We start from the raw sequence: 20898 nt of genomic DNA, 5'->3' as shown, positions 1-20898 counted from the left end.
ATACAGCTTAGTGATGCAAAGAGAATGTGGGCTGATCTGGTTGGTGAGGTGTAGTTTTGGCCCAGCCTTCTAAAGTAGATTAGAAAGGAAACTTGAAGAGTTTTCATTAACTCAAAAGATTTTATGAGATACGGTCTAATGACAGTATGAAAAAAATCAAAGTCCATGTCTATTTTGGTAGACAAGGAAACACACAGTGATGTAGATGCCACACAAACTTCCTAAGACCAGGAGGGCACAGCACAGTGTTTACATACAATTTAAGGAGTTTCTTCTCAGAGTCCCAGAGCACTGCGGTCAGGGCAACGATTAATACCTGTCCATAATAATCTGTTTAGTCGTGTAAATGGGAAACGTTACATTCAATCATCCAAAATCTCTTCATCAAGGTTGATATCTGTTGTGTCAATATCTTCTAAATCCAAATTATCCAAATCTTCTAGTTCGAGTAAACTCTACAAAGAAAGAGTCATATAGTACTGTGTTAAAGAAAAGTTAACTCTGATGTATGATCCAAAGAGATCTAAAATACAGGCACACCTCGGTGCTACTGCGGGTTCAAATCCAGACCACCACAATAAAACAAGTCACATCAATTTTATCTCCCAGTGCATATAAAAGTTATGTTTACGTTATACTGTAGTCTATTAACACATTGTGGATGGGTCATGAGAATTCTTTAAAAAGATATTAGCTTGTAAGAACATGTAATAAATACCCATTGCATTTTGAAGTTATTTAATTTTGAAGTGTGCCTTTAACATTTATGTACACCGTTTTTTGTACTCATTCAATAGAAACATATCTGACCACTGGGTAAAGCTAGCAATAAAACTCCTGGTCCGCAATGTGTTGAGTTTGCAATAGTACTATGTCTAAAAATGTATGTACCTTAAAAAATTTACTACTAAAAAATGCTAACCATCATCTGAGCCTTCAGTGAGTCGTAATCTTTTTGCTAGGGGGCTTGCCTTCAATTTTTAAAAAATGCAGTAATTGTGAAGTGCAATAAAATGAGGCAAGCCTGTAGTCTGTCAAAAAGGGTCCCTTCCCATTTCCAAGCCCCTGCTCGGAAACTGATCCCATCACTTAAAATGGAAAGTTTGGGTTTGGGGATCATACCTTTTCTTCTTTGTTGGCTGTGTGGGAGTCTATGATAACTGGAGTAGGAGAAGCAGGTTTCCCATCAAGTTCCTGAAAGCCCAAGTGGAGATACATATAAAAATAGTAATTTGTTCAGGAATTCAAAGATTTCCCCCAAGGACTAGGAAGTGGGAGAGAGTACTTATTCAACAAATCTCAAACAGATTATTTCATGTAGCATTCTACTGACCTGTTGAGGTGCAGATCTTGAGGGCTGAAAGCCTTTTGACTCTTCCATGACATTTCTTTCTTCATTTGGCTATCAGAGAATAAAGCAAGAATAAAATGAAATATTTTGAAGTTGTAATTCATCTATGAAGTTGGCTTAAATCTCAGACATTAGCTCTTATTCCAACAATAACATGCAGTACAGTTCAAAGCCTTGTGTCTTGAGTGTGCACTCACCCTGTAGTCACAACAGATGAGGCCTGGCACCCTGACCACTCACCGTGACAAGTGGGTATTGCTTAGCTGGCAACAGGTCAGCTTGTGTTTCCTTCACCCATTCTTCCACAACAAAGGCTTCTTTTAATCCAGGAAAAAGGTTCTCATACTCTGTTGGATCAGCAAGGGATTCCGCTGCTTTCTGGTTGACTTTTGAGAGATTTTCTCTCCAGAGTTTAACCACCCTAATACAGATATCATGGAACCAAAGGGAGACTAAGTAAGTGGGCTGTTTTTATTTGAAACATTTCTTCCTAAAATTAAAAGTCTCTACCTTGAAACCTGACTGGGTAAGTAAGTCCGGGCCAGAAAAGCAGCTTCTGGCAGTCGTCCAGTCCTGATCAAGAGCTCTAGGCAAGCATCGAGCCTGAAGATGGAAAAGGAGAGGCACTGTTACTAAGAAGAAACACGGTAACCCTGGCATTTCACACTTAAAGAAGCATGGGCCTAGTGTTTGAAACTCAGCATTCCCTCCCCAGCTCCCACACATACTCCTCATTGTTGTGTCACTGAGCCATTTAACCTGTCATCACCACAATCCGTGGACTCCAGGAGTTGTGATGGGTGAGAGAGCTTTTGTGACCATTTTCCACCTCAACTTTTAACAACTCCTAAGGAGAATCAAAAGGGCTTTTTCAAGACACGTTAAGGTAGTTGAGATGAGCACCTTTTAAAGGCTTTAGGAGATAGAGTGAGGGCAGTGTCTCCAATATGGGCTGTGCTGGACAGTCCAGTGGGAAAATACCCAGTGTCTATTTTTTCTTTAATTTCGTTTTTTTCTTAAGTTTGATAAATGTGTTTTAGAATTCAAATTCTTTGGATTTTAGAAAAGTAATACAGTACATATACTATATATTACCTAATATCAGTATCAAAAATCATAATCTGCAATAACAAATACTAAATTCTATGAAAGTAACTAATAGTATTTAAGAGTTAAGGTCATGGTTTGAAATCAAATAAGTTATAAAAACCATTTTCAGAATATTTTTGGATTTCTGAATTATGGGTAAAGAAGAGTGGACCTATTACAGGTATGTAAATGTTTCTATTTTAAACAAATATTAAAAATATACAATAAATATATAATGGGGGAAGGGGTGCACATTGAAAGGTTTTATGTTAGTGTGGGGTTTAAAAGGTTAGTATGTAGGCCATAGCCAGTTTGGCTCAGTGGATAGAGTGTTGGCCTGCAGACTGAAGGGGTCCTGAATTCAGCTCTGGTCAAGGGCACATACCTCGGTTGCAGGCTCACCCTGGGTGGGGCACATGCGGGAGGCAACCAATCAATGTGTCTCTCTCACATCGATGATACTCTGTCTCTCCCTCTCCCTTCCACTCTCTCAAAAAAAAAAAAAAAAATCAATGGAAAAAATATCCTCGTGTGAGAATTAACAACAAAAAAAGTTAGCATATAAGACAAGGTTAATGAATACTTTTGTGTTTTATTTCATAACATGGTCAACTAGTGTTGAAATGATTTGGTCTGCACTAACTGCCAGACTTAACTTGACATTTTTATGCTTTACAGTTGGACTCAAATCTAACTGGTATCTTCATCTTTTATTGCCATGAACAGATCAGAATTACCCAATTTGGGTAAAATCATCTGCCATTCAGGCACTAACTGGAACAACACAAGTAACCTCCTGCCATCATAAAATGGTTCAGCCAGTAAGTGGTAGGGCTGTTGAGGAATTTCTCCTAATTGAGCCTTCCTGAATAGCTCATTTTCCTCAAACATTTAGACCAAGTGTGCTAAGAGCATCCTTCGCTGAAGGTGTGTGCCACCGGGTAGCACTGTCCTCCTGACTGCCACCACTAACAACACTATTTGGCCAGGCATCAGCTCTCTGTAGGGTTCATTTTTCACAAACCGCTCCAGAGTGCTTTTAATTATTCTACTTTCAGACCCTGGATTAATACTTACTTGCCCTGTAAGAAGTAACTCATGAATGCCACATTATTCTTGCCATCTCTCTCCGCACCCTCTGCTAGCTTGTTCACCATACTAGCATTTCCAGAGGCGGTGGCCAACAGCAACAGACCCCCATAATCCTGTGCGTGGTGCAGGCACTCCTGGGCGAGGCCAAACTGACATTTACTGATGGCAAGCTCAGCAAGTTGTTTCCACTTCTGTTCCGACTGTAAGAAAGTTTCCATGTTAAATTATCTTTGGAAATAAACATTTGAATTTCCAACATCAACATTATCCTATTAACCTGAACAATTCTGTGCTGACAATGGGAGATCACAGGGTGAGGCAAAAATAGGTTTATAGGAATTCATATGGAAAATACAATAAAAATAATACAAGAATAAACTTTCATGTACTCAACTGTAAACCTTTTGCCTCACTATATTGAGCTGTGCTTGTTAAACTGGTTCTATCAATCAAAATAAAATGAAATGACAAAATGTATAATGAGGAAATGGAAATTATTCACATACAAAATTAATTAAAACAAATCAATTTTAATGATACACGAATAATTAACCCATTATATTTTTATTTTGTAATTGCAGTGAAAATAAACCACCTAATAGAAGTTTTAAGGTAATTAGATTACAATTTTAATGAGTGATTTAATACCATTTTTTGAAAGATTACAAAATTATGTCCTTAAATATTTAATAATATTGTCATTTGTAGCTTCTCAAAAAACAAATAAAATACACATTTGGGTGATATTAATGTAACTAAAGAATTTACCAGTAAATGCTAGACTTAACCACAACTAGAAGCCCTCAACTTGCAAAGATTCATAAAATGTCACTAAACTATCAAAATATCAGAACCCTTCTTTAAAACCAACATCTTTCTCACTAGTTTGGGATACTGGCAAATTACTGCTACACCTGCACTCTTAAAGTTCTCAGACTAGTTTACCTACTATCTTACATCTTTCCTTCTCTTCCAAAACAGATCTGTAAAGACTTTAAAGTGTTTTCATATCTTAAATTAGAATGCTAAGAATATCGCCAATATAATGCATGTAACTTATGCAAAGATTAACATAATATATTCTTAAGACCAAAGAGACAACAACCTCAACAAAATGAGTCTAATTTGCAATTTATATTAAACACACAGACATACTGACCTATCAGTTATTAGTACATACCTCTGCTTCCACTGCTAACTGGTATGCAATTTTTAGTTCTCCAAGCTGAAGAGCAAGTTCAAAGCGATGCTCGGGATCCGTGGATACTGTAAGAGCTTGTTGCTTGAAGCCCTAAACAGATTAAAAAACGCGTGTGTAATCTGTATGTAAACACATGCATTCAGCAAATCATCCACTTCCTTTTCAAACTAAAATAGATATCCCTGCTGACACAGAAAGCCCATTTGAGTCAAAACTAACAGGTAACAAAATACTCCAATGAGAAGACAGGAAAAAAATGGAGGAATCATTAACTGCTAAGAACCCCAGCAGAGAAAATTCAGTCACACAATGCCTACTGTTCTCTCAGCAGTGGAAGCTAACAGATGCTAGATAAACTCAAGTAAAACAACATAAAATCAGAAATGCAAAAGTAAATAGAAGTGTCAAAAAGAAATGGATTTCAGGAAGTTGAAAGAACAACAGTCATTTTTTAAAAAGGCAGACAGTGGGGCAGACCTAGGTGTTTGTAATCTCACTAAACTGGGTCTTAGAGGTCATCTAGACCAGTCCCTCAAAGAAAAAAGTAAAAGGTAAAACCTTCCTATTTTCTAGCACCTGCAGGTCACTTAGCAAACATTTGCTTCCAGCTCCTGACATTGTCATTACTTATGCTTTTAGTGTCGGTCTCATGTCCAGTGTATTCATCAGCAAGTATCCCTTCTCCTGCTCCACTCCTGTCATCAGAAACAGGTGTTTAAACCAACTACTGTAATTTCTAAATTAGCTTCTCTCCCAAGACAAACAGTACTGGAGAGGTCTGTCTTATGGGCAAGTTCTTCAGCTCTAGAGAAGTGGTGTGTTAGACAAAAGCTCCGACTTCATCGGACTGAGGGAGAATGCTCAGTTACGAGGTGGTCAGCGCGGAGGAACTGGAGAGCTTTCAGAGTTGTTTGGCTGATCTTCAGAATGGCTGTACCGTCCTGTTTAAAATGTTTAACTCCTCAGACTATACAAGCTCTTCGTCCATGAGTAGAGAGTAAACAAGCATTCTGGATAATGTGCGGTACTCTCTTCTTCCCTAGCACTAATGTAGACAATATACAGTCTAAGAGAGGAGGATGGAAGATCTATGGAACTAGTCAGGTAAAGGCAAGGACAAAGCAGTGAAATCAGGTGGATTAAATACCCTCTGTTTTCCTCCAAATCCCCACTGAAATGACATTAAAGGGATTCTTTTTTAAAGGCATAAGCTCCCAACAACACATACAAAGGCAGAGGAGACATTAGTTGCAAAATGTTGGAAGCTGGAAAGCTGGTGGAAAGGTATAAAGATTCAGCTGAAACACTAGAGAAAATCCTCAATCAGGAGTGAACACAGCATAGAAAACCACCCAATTTACACCCCAGAACCCCCAAAGGTGTCTCGTGAAGGGTAGTGCTAAAACAAAACTGCCTGAAAGGTCACATAAGAAGCAGTTAGATATCCCAGGTCCCCATTGCTCTCCCTCATACCCTTTGACATGCACACGAAACACGAGGTTTATTTTGTGGAAAGGATCTCGTCTGAGAGATACCCTGCGCACCTGGAGGAAAGAATCTCGAGTATCAAAAGGAAACAGGTTATGAAAATGGATGTGGAGACTAAATGAAATACTAAATACTGAGACACTAAACTGTTTTCTACTTAACCCCCAGCATGGTGGTGATTGGGGAGCTTTTCTGTAAACTAACCAGCCCAAGGGGTATGACCTAAAAATACTAAAATCACTAAAATGTCAGTGAGGGCTACATGTCAGAGTGCGTGGCACAATGCTAAGTGCTCATTAAATAAATGAGTCATTAAATTCACTAAATGAAGATACAGTGGGGCCTTGACTTACAAGTTTAATTCGTTCCGAGACCGAGCTCGTTAACTCAAATGACTCTGTCAACTCAATGCAAAAAATCCGCTGAGATAGCTGGTATCTCAAAAAACTCATTAGTAGGGACACTCGTAAGTCAAGACCCCACTGTACTGACATTGAGGTTCCCCAATCAAATGGCCCAACCACATCACATGTGAGTTCATACCCAATAAGCCCACCCACAAACTCAGATCTTTTTATCTGCTTCTTACACCTCTTAAATTAATGCCCAAGGATCACCAGACACCTGAGGAAAATCCCTATCGAGATCAAAATGAACAGTAGTAACTTAACATGTAGGGAACCTACCATGTAGGGCAAAAGAAAACTTCAAAACTACAACAAAGAGAAACTACCATATCCTCAGAGAGAGAAGGGGAACTTTACCCATAAACAAGATTTTAAAAGTCCACAAATAACAAAATGAAAAAACAATTCCACAAAGAGAAACTATAAAACAAAGGAAATCATCGGAAAAATGATTTTTAAAACTCAAAAATGAAAAGGATGATTCCTCATCTAGAGTGGGAAGTCGTAAGAAATGTCTTAAAACTTCAGTTAATATCCAGCAAAATGAATAATAATTGACCCCTTTCAAGGCCCACCATCATGATATACAGAACAATAGGGACAAGAACCAAAAAAAGCTTCCAGGGAGAAAACACAGATCAGGTATCAAGAATCAGGGATATAAGTGGCTTTAGACTTTAATAATAACTAGAAGTTAGAAAGCAATAGAACAATATCTTTGATTCTGAGAGAAAACTACCCCAACCTTGAATTCTATATCCAGTGAAGTGGTCAATTATGGTATAGGGTAGAACAATGGCACTTTCAAGCAGTCAAGGTCACACAAAATTTACTTCCCAATAGACCCTTTCTCAGGAAACTACTGAAGGACATGCTCCAGCAAAATGAGGACATAAAAACCAGGCAAGAAGTTAGGGGATACAGGAAACAATAGATCCAACTCAAGAGAGAGGCCAAGGGGAGCCCCAACATGATGGTGAAGGGGGATATCCATGATGAGAGCAGAAAAACCAGTTCAGACTGAAGCTGACTAAACATACTGAAAGGTGATGTTAGGAAAATCTGGAGAACCAGCAGAGTAGGGAGAATAATCATAAGTACATTAAAAAAAAAAGCAAAGTTTAAAAAAGAATTATTAACTTCAGGGAAAACAACTGCAGGAAGGGAAAGCTACAATATACCACATGGCTCAGCTATGAACAGTGTTTAGATAGCCATAATAATGTAAACATTGATACTGATCTATTCAAACTCATGATATAATTATATTGGAAGGATAAGGAATAGGAAAGTGTCATGTATGTGGGAGAAGCAGACGGGGTGAAAGATAAATACTTAGCTAGAGTGGGAAGTCATAGGAAATGTCTAAAGTTGAGAAACAGCATGGAAATAAATACCGAGTCAGCTAAAAGAATTAAGTGATTACTTCTAGAAAGTAGAAATGAGAGAGGGAAGGGAGGGCTGTTTTTTCATAAGCCTTGTAAAACTTCATGCCCATATAACTTTGGTTACAAAAACACCACATCAAAAAAAAGACATATCACTCATTTTAAATTTTATGTTATGTGTATTTTACCATTAAAAAAAATGCCAGTTAGGAAAGAAAGCTCTAGTATAGAAATGAAAATAGTAACAGGATGGAAAAGAAGTCTACAGAAAGGAAAGACTGATAATCACCCCCAACATTTAAATGGGGTACCAAGGATGTAGGGGAAGGAGAAGGAAGAGTGTAACAGTGACTTATATTTACAGGAAAACTCCATTGCCATAAGGAAATCAGTGGCAATTAAAGTTTTTCCAATTTATACTGACATTCTTTTTAATTGCTGATTTTAAAAAACACACAAAACTTAAATAAGCAAACAGGACCTCTTACCTGCTTTTCCAAAAAATGTGCGACTCTGGTCCTTTGTTCCTTGGGAATGGTGGGCAGGACTTTATCAGCCATGCTGAAGTCCCTCCGCATGACAGCTGTCTGGTATTCCAGCACTGAGACCAGGAGGGAGTAGCTGACGATGTTCAGTTCTTTATCCCCTAGATAAAGCCTGTTGTCTTTAGGAATATAGCCCAGGAGATACATCGTTCTGTATTAGAAACAGAAACTAATTTAGCCCAAATCAGTACACACAGATACACACCCCACATTTTGCCTCTAGCTCAAAATCTTTCCATTTGATTGATGTAATTCTGGTTAGCAATTGCCAACCCACTAAAACTATAACACTGAAAAATCAGGCCTATCATTCCTATAAGCCAGCAATAGGTTTTGTTTAAAAAGTATATTTTTAAATTTAGGATGCTTAAGGCAAAAGCAAAACAATACTCAGCTACCTGTCCAAATGGGCAATGGTGACTATTTCTCCTCCAACGTAGTAATTTAATCTGTTCACAGAACTTGTGTAAATGAAGCAGTCGCCTACCCACAGCCCCGTTTTCACAATTTCCTGAATCTCACCAAGAACCTACAAAAAAAAAAAAAGTCTATTATTACCTTACTCAGCATTAGAAATCCTGTAACAAAAAAAATATAATTAAGATAAGGCAGAGTAAAAACAAAATCCTATTTCAAGAAAGAAAATCTAGCCTGGCCGGTGAGGCTCAGTGGTTGAGCATCAACCTATGAACCTGGAAGTCATAGTTGGATTCTGGTCAGGGCACATGCCCAGGTTGTGGGCTTGATCCTCAGTACAGGGCATGCAGGAGGCAGCTGATCAATGATTCTCTGTCATTACTGATGTTTCTATTCCTCTCTCCCTCTCCCTCTCTCTCTCTAAGAAGTCAATAAAAAACACACAACAAAACATATTTTTTAAAAAAGAAAGAAAACCTATCCTTGGAATTTCTATCTTCTTTCTCCATTTAAGAACAGCATCCTGAATGAGTATTTGTAATGTAAAATCTCACTGTTGTGTCAAAGCTGTGATTAAAAAAGTGTTTATCTAAACTCCTAACACACATGAAACCAGCACAATAAGTATTTCATAAAATCTTCCAGGACATCTCCACAATAGATTATTTATCTTTACCATTTGAGAGCTCATTTAAATCACTGTGACCAAACTGTCTTAAAACCAAAACACCTTCTAAATTTCTTTACTGAAAGATAATCTAAATTAGTCTAAGGATTTCCTAATATCAAAGCACAAATTTCTTTTAAATATAAATACTTTTAGACTCTGATCTCTAAGCCAATATTTTAATTTTCACATTTTACTGTAACTTCCTTAATGCTTAGTTCCCCCAAACCTAATTTATACTAAAATGTTAAAATGAGTGAAGTTCTAAGAATATAAATCACTCAGAAGCAAAACTAAAGTTGTGCTGACGCAATTACCTCAAAGGCATCTTCAATGCCATCTTCAGTAACTCCCTCATGTGTTTCCTGTGCAGCCAAGACTTTTTCCGACAGATACTTAAGGATAAAAAATGACTCTTCAGTGGCAATACAGACTAGCTCTCCAGAGTCAGACCAGAAAATCTGCAACATGACAAAAACACAAACAAATGATTTTGGATTTCTGAGTAGATATGATAAATTGCATACACTTTCTGTCTTACAAGATTTATCTTATAGTAAGTATATACTTAGCAATTTAATACAGTGTGCATATACATCCATTTGAGAAGGTAGGCAGGGCAGTGCTGTTCTATTTAGCCTAGAAATGGACAGACGTAGGGAGACAGGTAGGAGAGTGTCAGTGTTCACTAGATGTGCTGTAATTTAGAGGAGCAGAAACCCATTCCCTATTGTTCTAGAATAGTGTTTCTCACCCCGCCCGCCATCCCTCCCCCCCCGCCGCATTATCAATTTTCAATTCCCCCCTGAACTTTTTAGACAGTTTTCATAATCACCTTCCCCTATGAAATTTTAACACCACAGGTACTACTGTCGGTACGTTTATTTATAATGCATGCACATGGTATACAGGTTACAATACATACATATACATATGCACACTTACACTTTATAGATAGAAAGTTAAGTTTTTTCACCCCTCACAAACTGGTTTTTGCCCCTTTGCCCACTGAAAGTGCATGCTCTAGAAGACAGAAACATGATGAGGGAGGTGGACTTGCTACCAAGGATAATTTCCTGACAATGAAAGCTGTCGAAGGAGCAGGCAGTTCTAAAGCAGAAAACTTTGTCACTGGAGACGGTAACCTAGCGTGTAAGCAGCCACTATCAGGGAAAGGAGGAAAAGACATTCTGAAATGAGTGGGACTTCTCAGGCCTTCCCAAGCGAAGGACTCTCTGACCTTTTGTCTTCAAAGCATGCTTTTCTCACTCAGGCAGGAGCCATTTAAAACATGAAAAGTGCTTGGCATTGGTATAACTTTATATTTTTCAAAATATCCAACAGCTATTGCCTTATTTTAATACCACAACTCCGAGTTGCTAAGCAGTCCTGGGGTAAATGGTGCTATGCCCAACACAATGGAACAGGGACTGCAGGGTACAGGGACCCAGAGACACACAGTCGCAAAACAATGGCGGGAACTCACATGTTTGGGCTGAATTTCAATTCTGCGTATGAGTTCTGTATTGTCCCAGTCATAGAAAGCTAAGCCATTTACAGATCTGACCCCCAGTAAGAAGCCTCCATAGATACCTAAAAAGAACAAAAAGGTTTTTACTTAGATGGTAATCGAGCCAGTACAAAGCTTCTAAAAATGTATCATATAAAAGTAACACTCACTTTCAGCTCCAAAATCTGGTTTAAATGATTTTTTTTCCTTAAAGTTTTTAAATATCTTTACAACACTGTTGCTCTCTCTTATTGCATACCTGGGAGGAAAAACAGAAGGCAAACATAGCATATTATATACTAAATCATAATTCCATCAAATGTTACAAGTATCTTTAAATATAGTTATGCATAAATATAAAATATTTAAAGATTTGCTAATATAATTTTTCCTTAAGAGTTCCGTGAACAGTTGGACAAATTATGAATGGGTTTCACACTATTACACAGATTACTAGGGCTTACAAATTATTTTAGAAACTGAAAAAGACCTAAATGTCCACCATTAGGTGAATTACTGAACCAACTGTGGTATATTTGTACAATGGGATACTACCCTGCAAAACAATGACCAGTTACTGATTCATGAAACCACAGTGAATCTCAGAAACACTGCTGAGTAAAAGAAGCCAGACAAGAGAGTGTACACCATGTAACTCCCTTTGTACAAAGCTCTAAAGAAGACAGATCCATATGCTGACAAAAAAGCAGATCAGTATTTGCCTGGGGCTTGGGAGAAGGGGTGAGTGCTGACTGCTAAGGGAAACATGGGCACATTTTTGAGGTGATAGAAATGTTCTGTATCTTGATTGTGCTGATGGTTGAAGTCTGCATACATCAGTTTAACTTCACTGAAATGTACACTTAAAATATTTTGTATAAATTATACTTCAGTAAAAGTGACTTAAAAAATAAAAAACAACTTTCATAAGTGGTTCACTAGTCAACCATGCTTGGCAAAAACTTAAGAAAATTGCATATATTCAGGCCTCTTGAAAAGAGGGGCTGTGGCTGTTGCTGGATATTCAAGAATATTCATTGACAACTGCTGTGCTCAAGACAGAAAAGATGCTGAACAGTGTAGTGTCTTGGCTGGATAAAGCTGAAAAAGGCGAACTACCACCCGAGAGGCAGCGGTATGTTGAGAGAGGTAAGGTAATTCAGGAACTATAATTTTGCTTAAGATGATAACAAAGTATCTTTTAGTATAGGGAACTGTTCATGAATAAGTGTATTTAGAAAATTTCTGAAAAGATCAAAACAATTCCTTATCTGTCAGTGAATCTTTTTTGTTAAAAAAATTTTTTAAATGCATCTTATTATTACACAATACTGAGGCAACACAAAATATGGGGAAACAAAACTAAGAAAACTGAAGATACAAAACAAGAAAACTGAAGATACAATTCCGTGTGTGGTCTAACAGCGACAAAGCCCTACTGTTTATCACATGCACCAAACTGGAAGGAAAAAGGAACCGGTCAGAGACTTTCTAGTATAATAATTCAGAGTTAAATGTTTTCTTTTCCTGTTTTTAATGAGAACATTTTATGAACATTATGAATTAAGACAGAATTTGTTTTATTAAGAATGGGAAATAAGAGAAAATGTATTTTTTAAAAGATTCAGTGACGTTCTTGTCAAGATGACATCAGATTATAGCATCTCCCTCAGGCAGCTCATAAAGGGGCAGCAGCACCTTGGGACGCCAGGTCACAGGGTCACCCCAGGTCACTTGCCAAAGACCTGATTTGAGGGCCTACTGTGCCTTGCACCCATAAGCACCAGGCATGGCAATGGGCTCCCATCAAGGAAATGGGTACTGGGTCCCCAGTTAATGGGATGATTAGGTCAGTTTGAGGGAGCCAGCTCAGTACTGCACATAGAAAGGGCAAAGGCACCCATGCTGCACAGCTGCCTCTGAATCTACCCTTCCAGGCAGCTCTGGGGAGAGCTGTTCTTTAACATGGAGAAGCAAAGCACACACTGCCCTCAAGAGCCTCTCTGACCCAACCACACACAGAACAGCATCTGCAATCAGGGCAAGCTGGCAATCACACAGCCTACTTACTCTGAGGAATCGTGGGCCCATGCAAACTCCTGGGCAGACCCAAAGCTCTTGTTTCTCAAAGCCATTGCTGTGTAGATGATATACTCGCCATCACCACAAACCACAACAAATCTAGAAATTATGGAAGCCAGGAAGGGAATTAGAGGACCAATGACATGTACAAGAAATAATGATTCATATTTACGTAAAATATTTCTAATAACAGATGTTATTTCAGTTGACGGTTACAACTGAACTAATATCTTTTAAAGTTATACATTTCTTTGAATACAGAGCTAGATATATTCTACCCAACAAATCCAAAAACCACTATGAAGATGGGTTACTGCTGTAGTGGCTTTCTCTTATCAACAGGAGGATGAGAATAGCTGAGATGCATAGGGAGGGTTCCAATAATTTAACCAGTATTTGTTGCACACCAAGATGCCTAGCGCTTTGCTCATTACATTTACACCATAAGAAGGCACTATCTTGCCCTGCCATTGTGGCTCAGTGGTTGAGCATCGATCCATGAACCAAGAGGTCACTGGTTCATTTCCCAGTCAGGGCACATGCCTGGGTTGCAGGCTTGATCCCCGATGGGGAGTGTGCTGGAGACAGCCGATCAATGTTTCTCTCGTTGATGTTTCTGTCCCTCTATCCCTCTTCCTTCCTCTCTATAAAAATCAATAAGAAAACATTAAAAAAAAGGCACTATCTTGTGCAAGACTATCTTCATTTTAAAACTGATCATTCAGCCCCAGCCGGTTTTGCTCAGTGGACAGAGCATCGGCCTGCAGACTGAAGGGTCCCAGGTTCGATTCCAGGCCAGGGCACATGCTGGGTTGCAGTTCAATCCCCAGTAGGGGGCGTGTTGGAGGCAGCCAATCAATGATTCTCTCTCATCACTGATGTTTCTCTCCCTCTCCCTTCCTCTCTGAAATCAATAGAAAATATATTAAAAAAAAAAAATACCCCTGATCATTCAAATGAAAAAAATATCTCACTCCAGCCCTAGCTGGTATGGCTCAGTGGATAGAGTATTGGCCTGTGGACTAAAGGGTCCGGGATTCAATTCCAGTCAAGGGCACATGCCCAGATATCGGGCTCGACCCCCAGTAGGGGGCGTGCAGAAGGCAGCTGATCAATGGTTCTCTCTCATCATTGATGTTTCTCTCCTTCTCTCTCTCCCCTCCTCTCTGAAATCAATAAAAATATAAAAAAATAAAAAAAAATCTCACTGCAGTTTTTAATGAATGTTAAATTTATCAAAATAAACAGGATATTCTATCATTTAAATAATGAGTATAAATAGAATGTTGCATAGTCAAAATTTTCTCAATAGATATAAAGCAACTCTTTAAAATTTCGAATTTAGAACACTGTGTTGGCTGTTATTGGATTGCCAAAGGTGAATGCAAAACTTACAGCAAAAAATGTCTTTTGATATTAAAGAGAAAATATATAATGTATTCTTAATCTTCATAAAAAGACTTTTTTACAAATACCATTTAGTGAACTAGGCAGCATACTTGGTTTACATACGTTGTCTTTTTTTAATACTCAGGACAACATTATAAAATGCCCACATCTACTGTAAAATAATTATTTTATATGTTTTTATATGTTTATATGATATCAGAGAGAGGAAGGGAGAGGGAGAGGGATAGAAACATCAATGATGAGAACCATCGATCAGCTATCTCCTGTATGTCCCCTACTGGAGGTCGAGCCAGTAACCCGTACATGTGCCCTGACCAGGAATCAAACTGTGATCTCCTCATTCATGGGTTGACGCTCAACCACTGAGTCACACCTGCTGGGCTGAAATAAATTTTAAAGCTCCACAGGCTTAAATTCATTGTGCTAGCAACTCTTCTCTCATAAAATGTTTGGTGATTTATAAATCTTATGAGAGAAATAGACTGATGGTTCAAATTACAAAAAAAAGAAAAGAAAAAGTTATTGCCAATCCCAAAACTTTTCAAAAGACATACTAGTGTGTGTGTGTGTATATATGATCTCAGAGCCAGCTTTTCTTAAGAGCACTGAGTCAGCAAATAGTGAGAGGGCACCTACTGCGCCTCAGGCTAAGACATGACCCTTGCTCTCAAAGGACCACAAGGACACAAACCCAACACATCTGAATAAGAGTAACTGTTCAAAATTGTGTGGTGGGACCAGGCCAGGAAGGCAAGTATGTGTTACCTGGCATACCACCTCGATCCACTGGTATGGCTGCTGGCAGCTGTACTGAGCATTGGGCAGCCAGGGCAAGAGCTCAGTGAGGAATGCCCACCACAGGGAGGAGTGTACATTCTGTGGCTCCTCAAACCTGCTCTGGCACACACAGAAGCTCAAAAGGAGACTTTGGTGACAGCTTACCGCCCATTAGGATTGTGCTGAATAGTCTGAGGGTATATTTCACAACTGCCCATATCCTTTACGGCCAGTGGCAATCTTTCTCCATCTTTAATTTCAGCATCGCCCATTGCTTTGAGGTTGGCCTGCTGGACTTCTGAATGCTTGGCCCAAATTATCTTTCCATTGGCATCCATGGACATGGCAGGTTCCTCCCGACCAAGCTGGAAGAATGACAAATGACTCTCAGCAATGAAAAGGAAAAGCAAAACCACCACAAAACTTTTCCTTTCTTCCGCTTCAGACCTCCAGTGCTTACTCTCTTGTGCTTAATAAAAGCAGCAGCAGTTTAACACAACTGGTGACTTGGAAAATGACTGCACTAAAACAATGATTGCTTCCCCGAGGCTCACCTATTCAGAGACAGTAGAATTAGTGATTACCTTAACAATGATACTCCCTTCGTCATAGCCCAAAGCGACATTATTGGACCCTCTCAGACTGGCCACACACCACACCCTCTCCATTCCATAATTCAACGTGCTCTCAAGGCGATACGTGCTTGAATGCCATATACGCACAGTTCCTAAAAAGAAGAATGTGAATATTCGCTTTTAATTTGAATATCCAACAATGAACTGTGTCAGGTGAACCAGGTGCAAACAGGAAACACTTCCTGACATGGTAGCTTGGTAGCTTAACTTTTTATAAAGTGACATAAATAAATTAGTAATAGAAAATTAATAATCAACTAAGAAATGTCATTTTAATGTGAGTTAATAATCTGCTGGCTACAGTGCTTACTGTGTGCCAGGTGCTTTATACATGTGATTTCTCCTCATCCTCTTACTGTAATCCTTGGAGGTGGGTATGTCTATTCCCAATTCATAATTCACCCAAGCCATATCCATGATGTGGCAGAACCTGAATTTGACCCCAGGTTTTATGCACCAAAGCACAGGTTTGTTCAGTTTTTCTCTAGGACTTCTAGATGTCCTCTTATTTGAGTAATAAGAGTCAAAACACATTAGGATGATGATGCCGTTCCTTTACTCTTTTATAGTTTAAGTATTCTACTCCAATAAAAATATTAAAATTTATTGGAATATTCCAATTACAATGCAGGGGTCTACCTGACCTAAATATCCACTTAATAATTATAAGCATACATTTCCAACTTACCATCTTCTGAACCTGTGATGATGATTGGCAACTCAGGATGAAAACTGGCACAAGACACATTTTGGGCATGTCCCTCCAGTGTCTGCACACATGTTTTATTCTGTAGTGAAAAACAAGTAACTATCTCATCCTTAATTTTGCCAGTGCATAGACATATACATTATAGTAGTGATGACAATCTAAATAGTTTTCAGTATAGACATTCGTGAAATAGAATTATCTTGTGTATACATATTTCCTCTTATTTCATAGTACAGGCAAATGTAAATATCACATTTAAAAATGAACACACACACACACACACACACACATATACATGATCCTGGTTTGCATCTGAGTATTTTCCCCTAAATTCTTAAGTGTCTTGAATGCTTTTATCCTGTATTTAAATACAAAAAAAGGTTTCTAGGTCTCATTTTATTAAACTGCTCAGGGAAACTGTTATGTGAGAAACAAAAAATAAATAAATTTAACAAAATCTTGAAGATAAAAACTATAGTAACAAGAGTTCATAACTAGGCTTATAAGAGTCTATGTGGCAAAACGGTTGTTTCATGGCTATATCATGACATCATTCATTCATCTGCTAGTTTTCAAATATAAACAGAAGCCTGCCCAGGATGATACTAAAGGATTTAAGAATTCACATTAATTATAATGATACATTTTTTTTTAAATCTGTTAATAGTTTTATTTCTTTTAATGTGAAATACCATGGGACAGGATTAGAAGGATGGAAAATTTAGTCAATAACTGCCTCACAAGGGATAAGAAAAGTTCTGCCAGCCAAGCCGGTGTGGGTCAATGGTTGAGTGTTGACCTATGGACCAAGAGGTCACGGTTGGATTCCCAGTCTGGGCACATGCCCCGGTTGCAGGATCCACCCCCAGTAGGGGGTGTGCAGGATTCTCATCATTGATGTTTCTCTCTCTCTCTCCAATCAATAAAAATATATTAAAGAAAATTCTGCCATGATATTAGCAAAGATAAAGGAGAAAAGTTACATCGTGAGAGGTACCATTTCCTCACAGAATACCTCTTGGCATTGCCTGAATGAGTGAAATTAGTAATCTAAATAAATAATATTTTGAGAAGAGCAACAGATAAAATTTAAAGGGATTATTAAAATAATATCTACAAGACTGAACAATTCTTGAACTCTTATTAAAACCACTAAGAATGAACAATTCTTTTTTTATGAATTTCATAAATGACTAAATGTGCAACTGACATCTGCTAATGATGATCTGGTAATACACAATGTGTTTTTATTGTGTTTTCTAAACCTAAGAGATTAAAAGCAAAGCCTATATGATGCTGTACACATATAAAAAGTGGTCACCGGGGGCCACATTACCAGTGAAATGTTAGGAAAACCAAGCTTTATCTGGTCAAGAGAAAATAAAAGAAATAGCACTCTGCATGCTTCACTCAACAAGATGAATTTCTCTAGAAAGAACCCAATGAAAATGGCTGCAATTACAAGAAGTGAAGGAAAAGGCCTGGTGGCATTATCGCTGAAGGATGCAGTGCGGGTGATCTAGGTTTATCTGAGTGTGCTACTTTTCTGAGCCTTAAGCCTTCATCTCTCAGCTGTCGATTTTCTTCTAACAGCTTCATCATTTCTCCCTGAAGTCTTTTACACTTCCATGAATTTCCTTGTTTCAGTATCACTGAATGAAACACTGTGTGGTTTTGGCATGGGTCCATCTTGTTTAGATGCACTCAGCGGAACAGCTTTGCTAGGTTCCATATCATTCAATTTATCATTTTCCTTGGCATTTCAAAAACACACCTCAATTTAGAATCCATTAATTCATTAGGTTTTTGCCTCTTTTCACACAGTGCCTACATCTGAAATGTTTGGTGGAGCAAAAATTGTACCATACCCTTGTGTTTACCCTTCATTGGGATCATAGTGAAAAGGCTGCAGCATTACTGAAACTATCACAATCAGCCCGGATCAATAATTCCACTGTTGGGCCTCACACAGTATCCTAGCGGATGGATTTCCAACTTAAGATTTGTAGTGCCTACCTCTGTAATGGCTGAGCTCTGTGGGAAGGTGGAGGACCAGGATCTGCTCGTGCTCTGCCACGGCACCAGAGGCAGACGCCATCAGACAGTGCAGAGCAGTGCAGGGACAGGGTCAGGGGCGTGGCCGTGGGGGCAGTTTGCTGGCTGGGGACGGGAGACTATGGGGGCTATGGCTTGGCCGAGCTCTTACAATGTGGCCAGTTCAAGACTCCCACATCCCAGCGCCCACCATTATGTCTTGGGTTGGCAGGCTACCGGCTGGGTCAGCAGCTCTGGATCTCACAACTGACTCAATCCCACACCAGCTGCTGGGGCCACACGCACTGCAATCCTCGGTGCCCCGTGTGAAGACTTCTGAGTGCCTATGTGAGCGCTCTGGCAGCCAGGATCCCAAAATTTCTAATTTCTACTATTAAATAAACATGACAGCATTTTATTTTTAAACTGTGTTAGACATTTGTTTTCATTTTTATGGGAGATTCTGGGACCACAGTTTAGGTAAAATAATAAGGCCTTAAGTTATTACACTATGAACAGAGTTCAACAATCCAAGTTTTAACTGTCCTATAAGAAACAGTAAGAAGCAAATCTTACATATGTCAAGTAAAGTTATAAAAGAAATGTACCTGATAGTCCCATATTTTAACCAGACGGTCATCTGCACCTGAAATAAGGTATGGTTTGTCGCCACCACTGTAGTAATCAATGCAATTCACGCCTTTCTCATGTCCCTCCAAAGTGAAGTTTGGTGATGAAGAGCCCAGCTGCCACACCTTCAGAGAGCAACAGCACCGCCAGTCAGTATGGGGTCTTGCTATTCAGGAGACAGCTCTACCATACCCCTGACAAAGTACGTAAAATGTGAAAGCCCAGGAGAGAGAAGCTAAAGAATGTTCATTCTTTCCACCCATTTGTCTTTGTTCTTTCTCACTTCACCTGAATTTCCAGGAGGCAGAATTATTATGGTATAATCTGAAAATGCCAATTTCCAGGCTTTAATCCCTAGCGATTATGATTCAGTGGCTCTACAATGAGCCCAGGAAACTGGATTTTTAACAGACACACCAGGTGACCCACAGGCTACACTTTGAGAACAACTTTAAGGGTAGAAAATGATTTTATGAGAGATTTAATATAAAGCTAATGAAATTTAATAAGATCTATTAAAAGGAGAAAATTACTGCTTAAGTGAAAGTATGTAAAAGTAGTCAAACATTACTACAGCATTAGTATTGACTTTATCTTTACAAATATTTAATAAGTGCCAAATATATTGGGAGACCCTGTGAGAAATATAGATGTGTAAACAAATGTTTGCCAAGTACTGTATACAACAAATTACTACAGCCAAAGACAAGACAATTCTTATTCTCAAGATATACCAAATTTAGTGAAAAAAATTAATCACTAAGTTTAATTCAAAGTTTCCAACCCATATCAAAAGCAAGGACAATGCAATGAAAGGAAAAAAGAGTAAGGTCAAAACCCTAAGATGTTCAGACATATAACATTTAATAATAATTAAACTGTCAAACAATTAACATACAACATTCTATATAATAAAAGGGTAATATGCAAATTGACCCTAACAGCAGAATGACTGGTCACTATGACACACACTGACCACCAGGGGGCAGACGCTCAATGCAGGAGTTGCCCCCTGGTGGTCAGTGCACTCCCACAGGGGGAGCTCTGCTCAGCCACAAGCCAGGCTGACGGCTGCCAGCACAGCAGTGGTGATGGGAGCCTCTCCCGCCTCCTCAGCAGCGCTAAGGATGTCCAACTGCACCTTAGGCCTGCTCCCTACTGGCTAGTGGACATCCCCCAAGGGCTTCCAGGCTGCCAGAGGGATGTCTGACTGCCAGCTTAGGCCCATTCCCTCCCCCGCCCCCGACCAGGAAGCAGGCCTAAGCCAGCAGGTGGACATCCCCTAAGCCAGGGGTCCCAGATTGCAAGAGGGCACAGGCTGGGCTGAGGGACCCCCCCACTCCCGGAGTGCACAAATTTTTGTGCACTGGCTTCTAGTTATGCATAAAAGAAAAAATGTTATATAAGCATACACGTGTAAGCAAAAGTTAATGCAATATGTCATTTTAAATCTATGCACAGAGATA

The 20898-nt window shown here is 39.0% G+C and overlaps 1 protein-coding gene and 1 pseudogene across 1 annotated transcript in view; both read right to left on the bottom strand.

Annotated features, from left to right (window-relative positions):
- Positions 1-100: 100 nt before the first annotated feature.
- The window catches only part of COPB2 (COPI coat complex subunit beta 2), a 35292-nt gene continuing 14494 nt past the window's right edge, over positions 101-20898 (bottom strand). The window contains exons 6-22 of the mRNA XM_059663799.1: positions 19411-19557; positions 16748-16847; positions 16009-16151; positions 15590-15789; positions 13226-13336; positions 11326-11414; positions 11132-11238; positions 9963-10106; positions 8960-9090; positions 8505-8712; positions 4713-4823; positions 3518-3732; positions 1862-1954; positions 1592-1772; positions 1334-1402; positions 1123-1194; positions 101-455 (exon numbers count right to left, since the gene is read on the bottom strand). Of these exons, the coding sequence (XP_059519782.1) occupies positions 363-455; positions 1123-1194; positions 1334-1402; positions 1592-1772; positions 1862-1954; positions 3518-3732; positions 4713-4823; positions 8505-8712; positions 8960-9090; positions 9963-10106; positions 11132-11238; positions 11326-11414; positions 13226-13336; positions 15590-15789; positions 16009-16151; positions 16748-16847; positions 19411-19557 (2214 nt within the window). The 3' untranslated portion in view covers positions 101-362. The remainder of the gene's footprint in view (positions 456-1122; positions 1195-1333; positions 1403-1591; positions 1773-1861; positions 1955-3517; positions 3733-4712; positions 4824-8504; positions 8713-8959; positions 9091-9962; positions 10107-11131; positions 11239-11325; positions 11415-13225; positions 13337-15589; positions 15790-16008; positions 16152-16747; positions 16848-19410; positions 19558-20898) is intronic.
- On the bottom strand, positions 17715-19404 carry LOC132215511 (vesicle-associated membrane protein-associated protein A-like; annotated as a pseudogene).

This window comes from Myotis daubentonii, chromosome 14 (assembly GCF_963259705.1).
Source record: "Myotis daubentonii chromosome 14, mMyoDau2.1, whole genome shotgun sequence".
Lineage (NCBI taxonomy): Eukaryota > Metazoa > Chordata > Mammalia > Chiroptera > Vespertilionidae > Myotis > Myotis daubentonii.
This window is presented reverse-complemented; position numbering and strand designations above follow the sequence as displayed.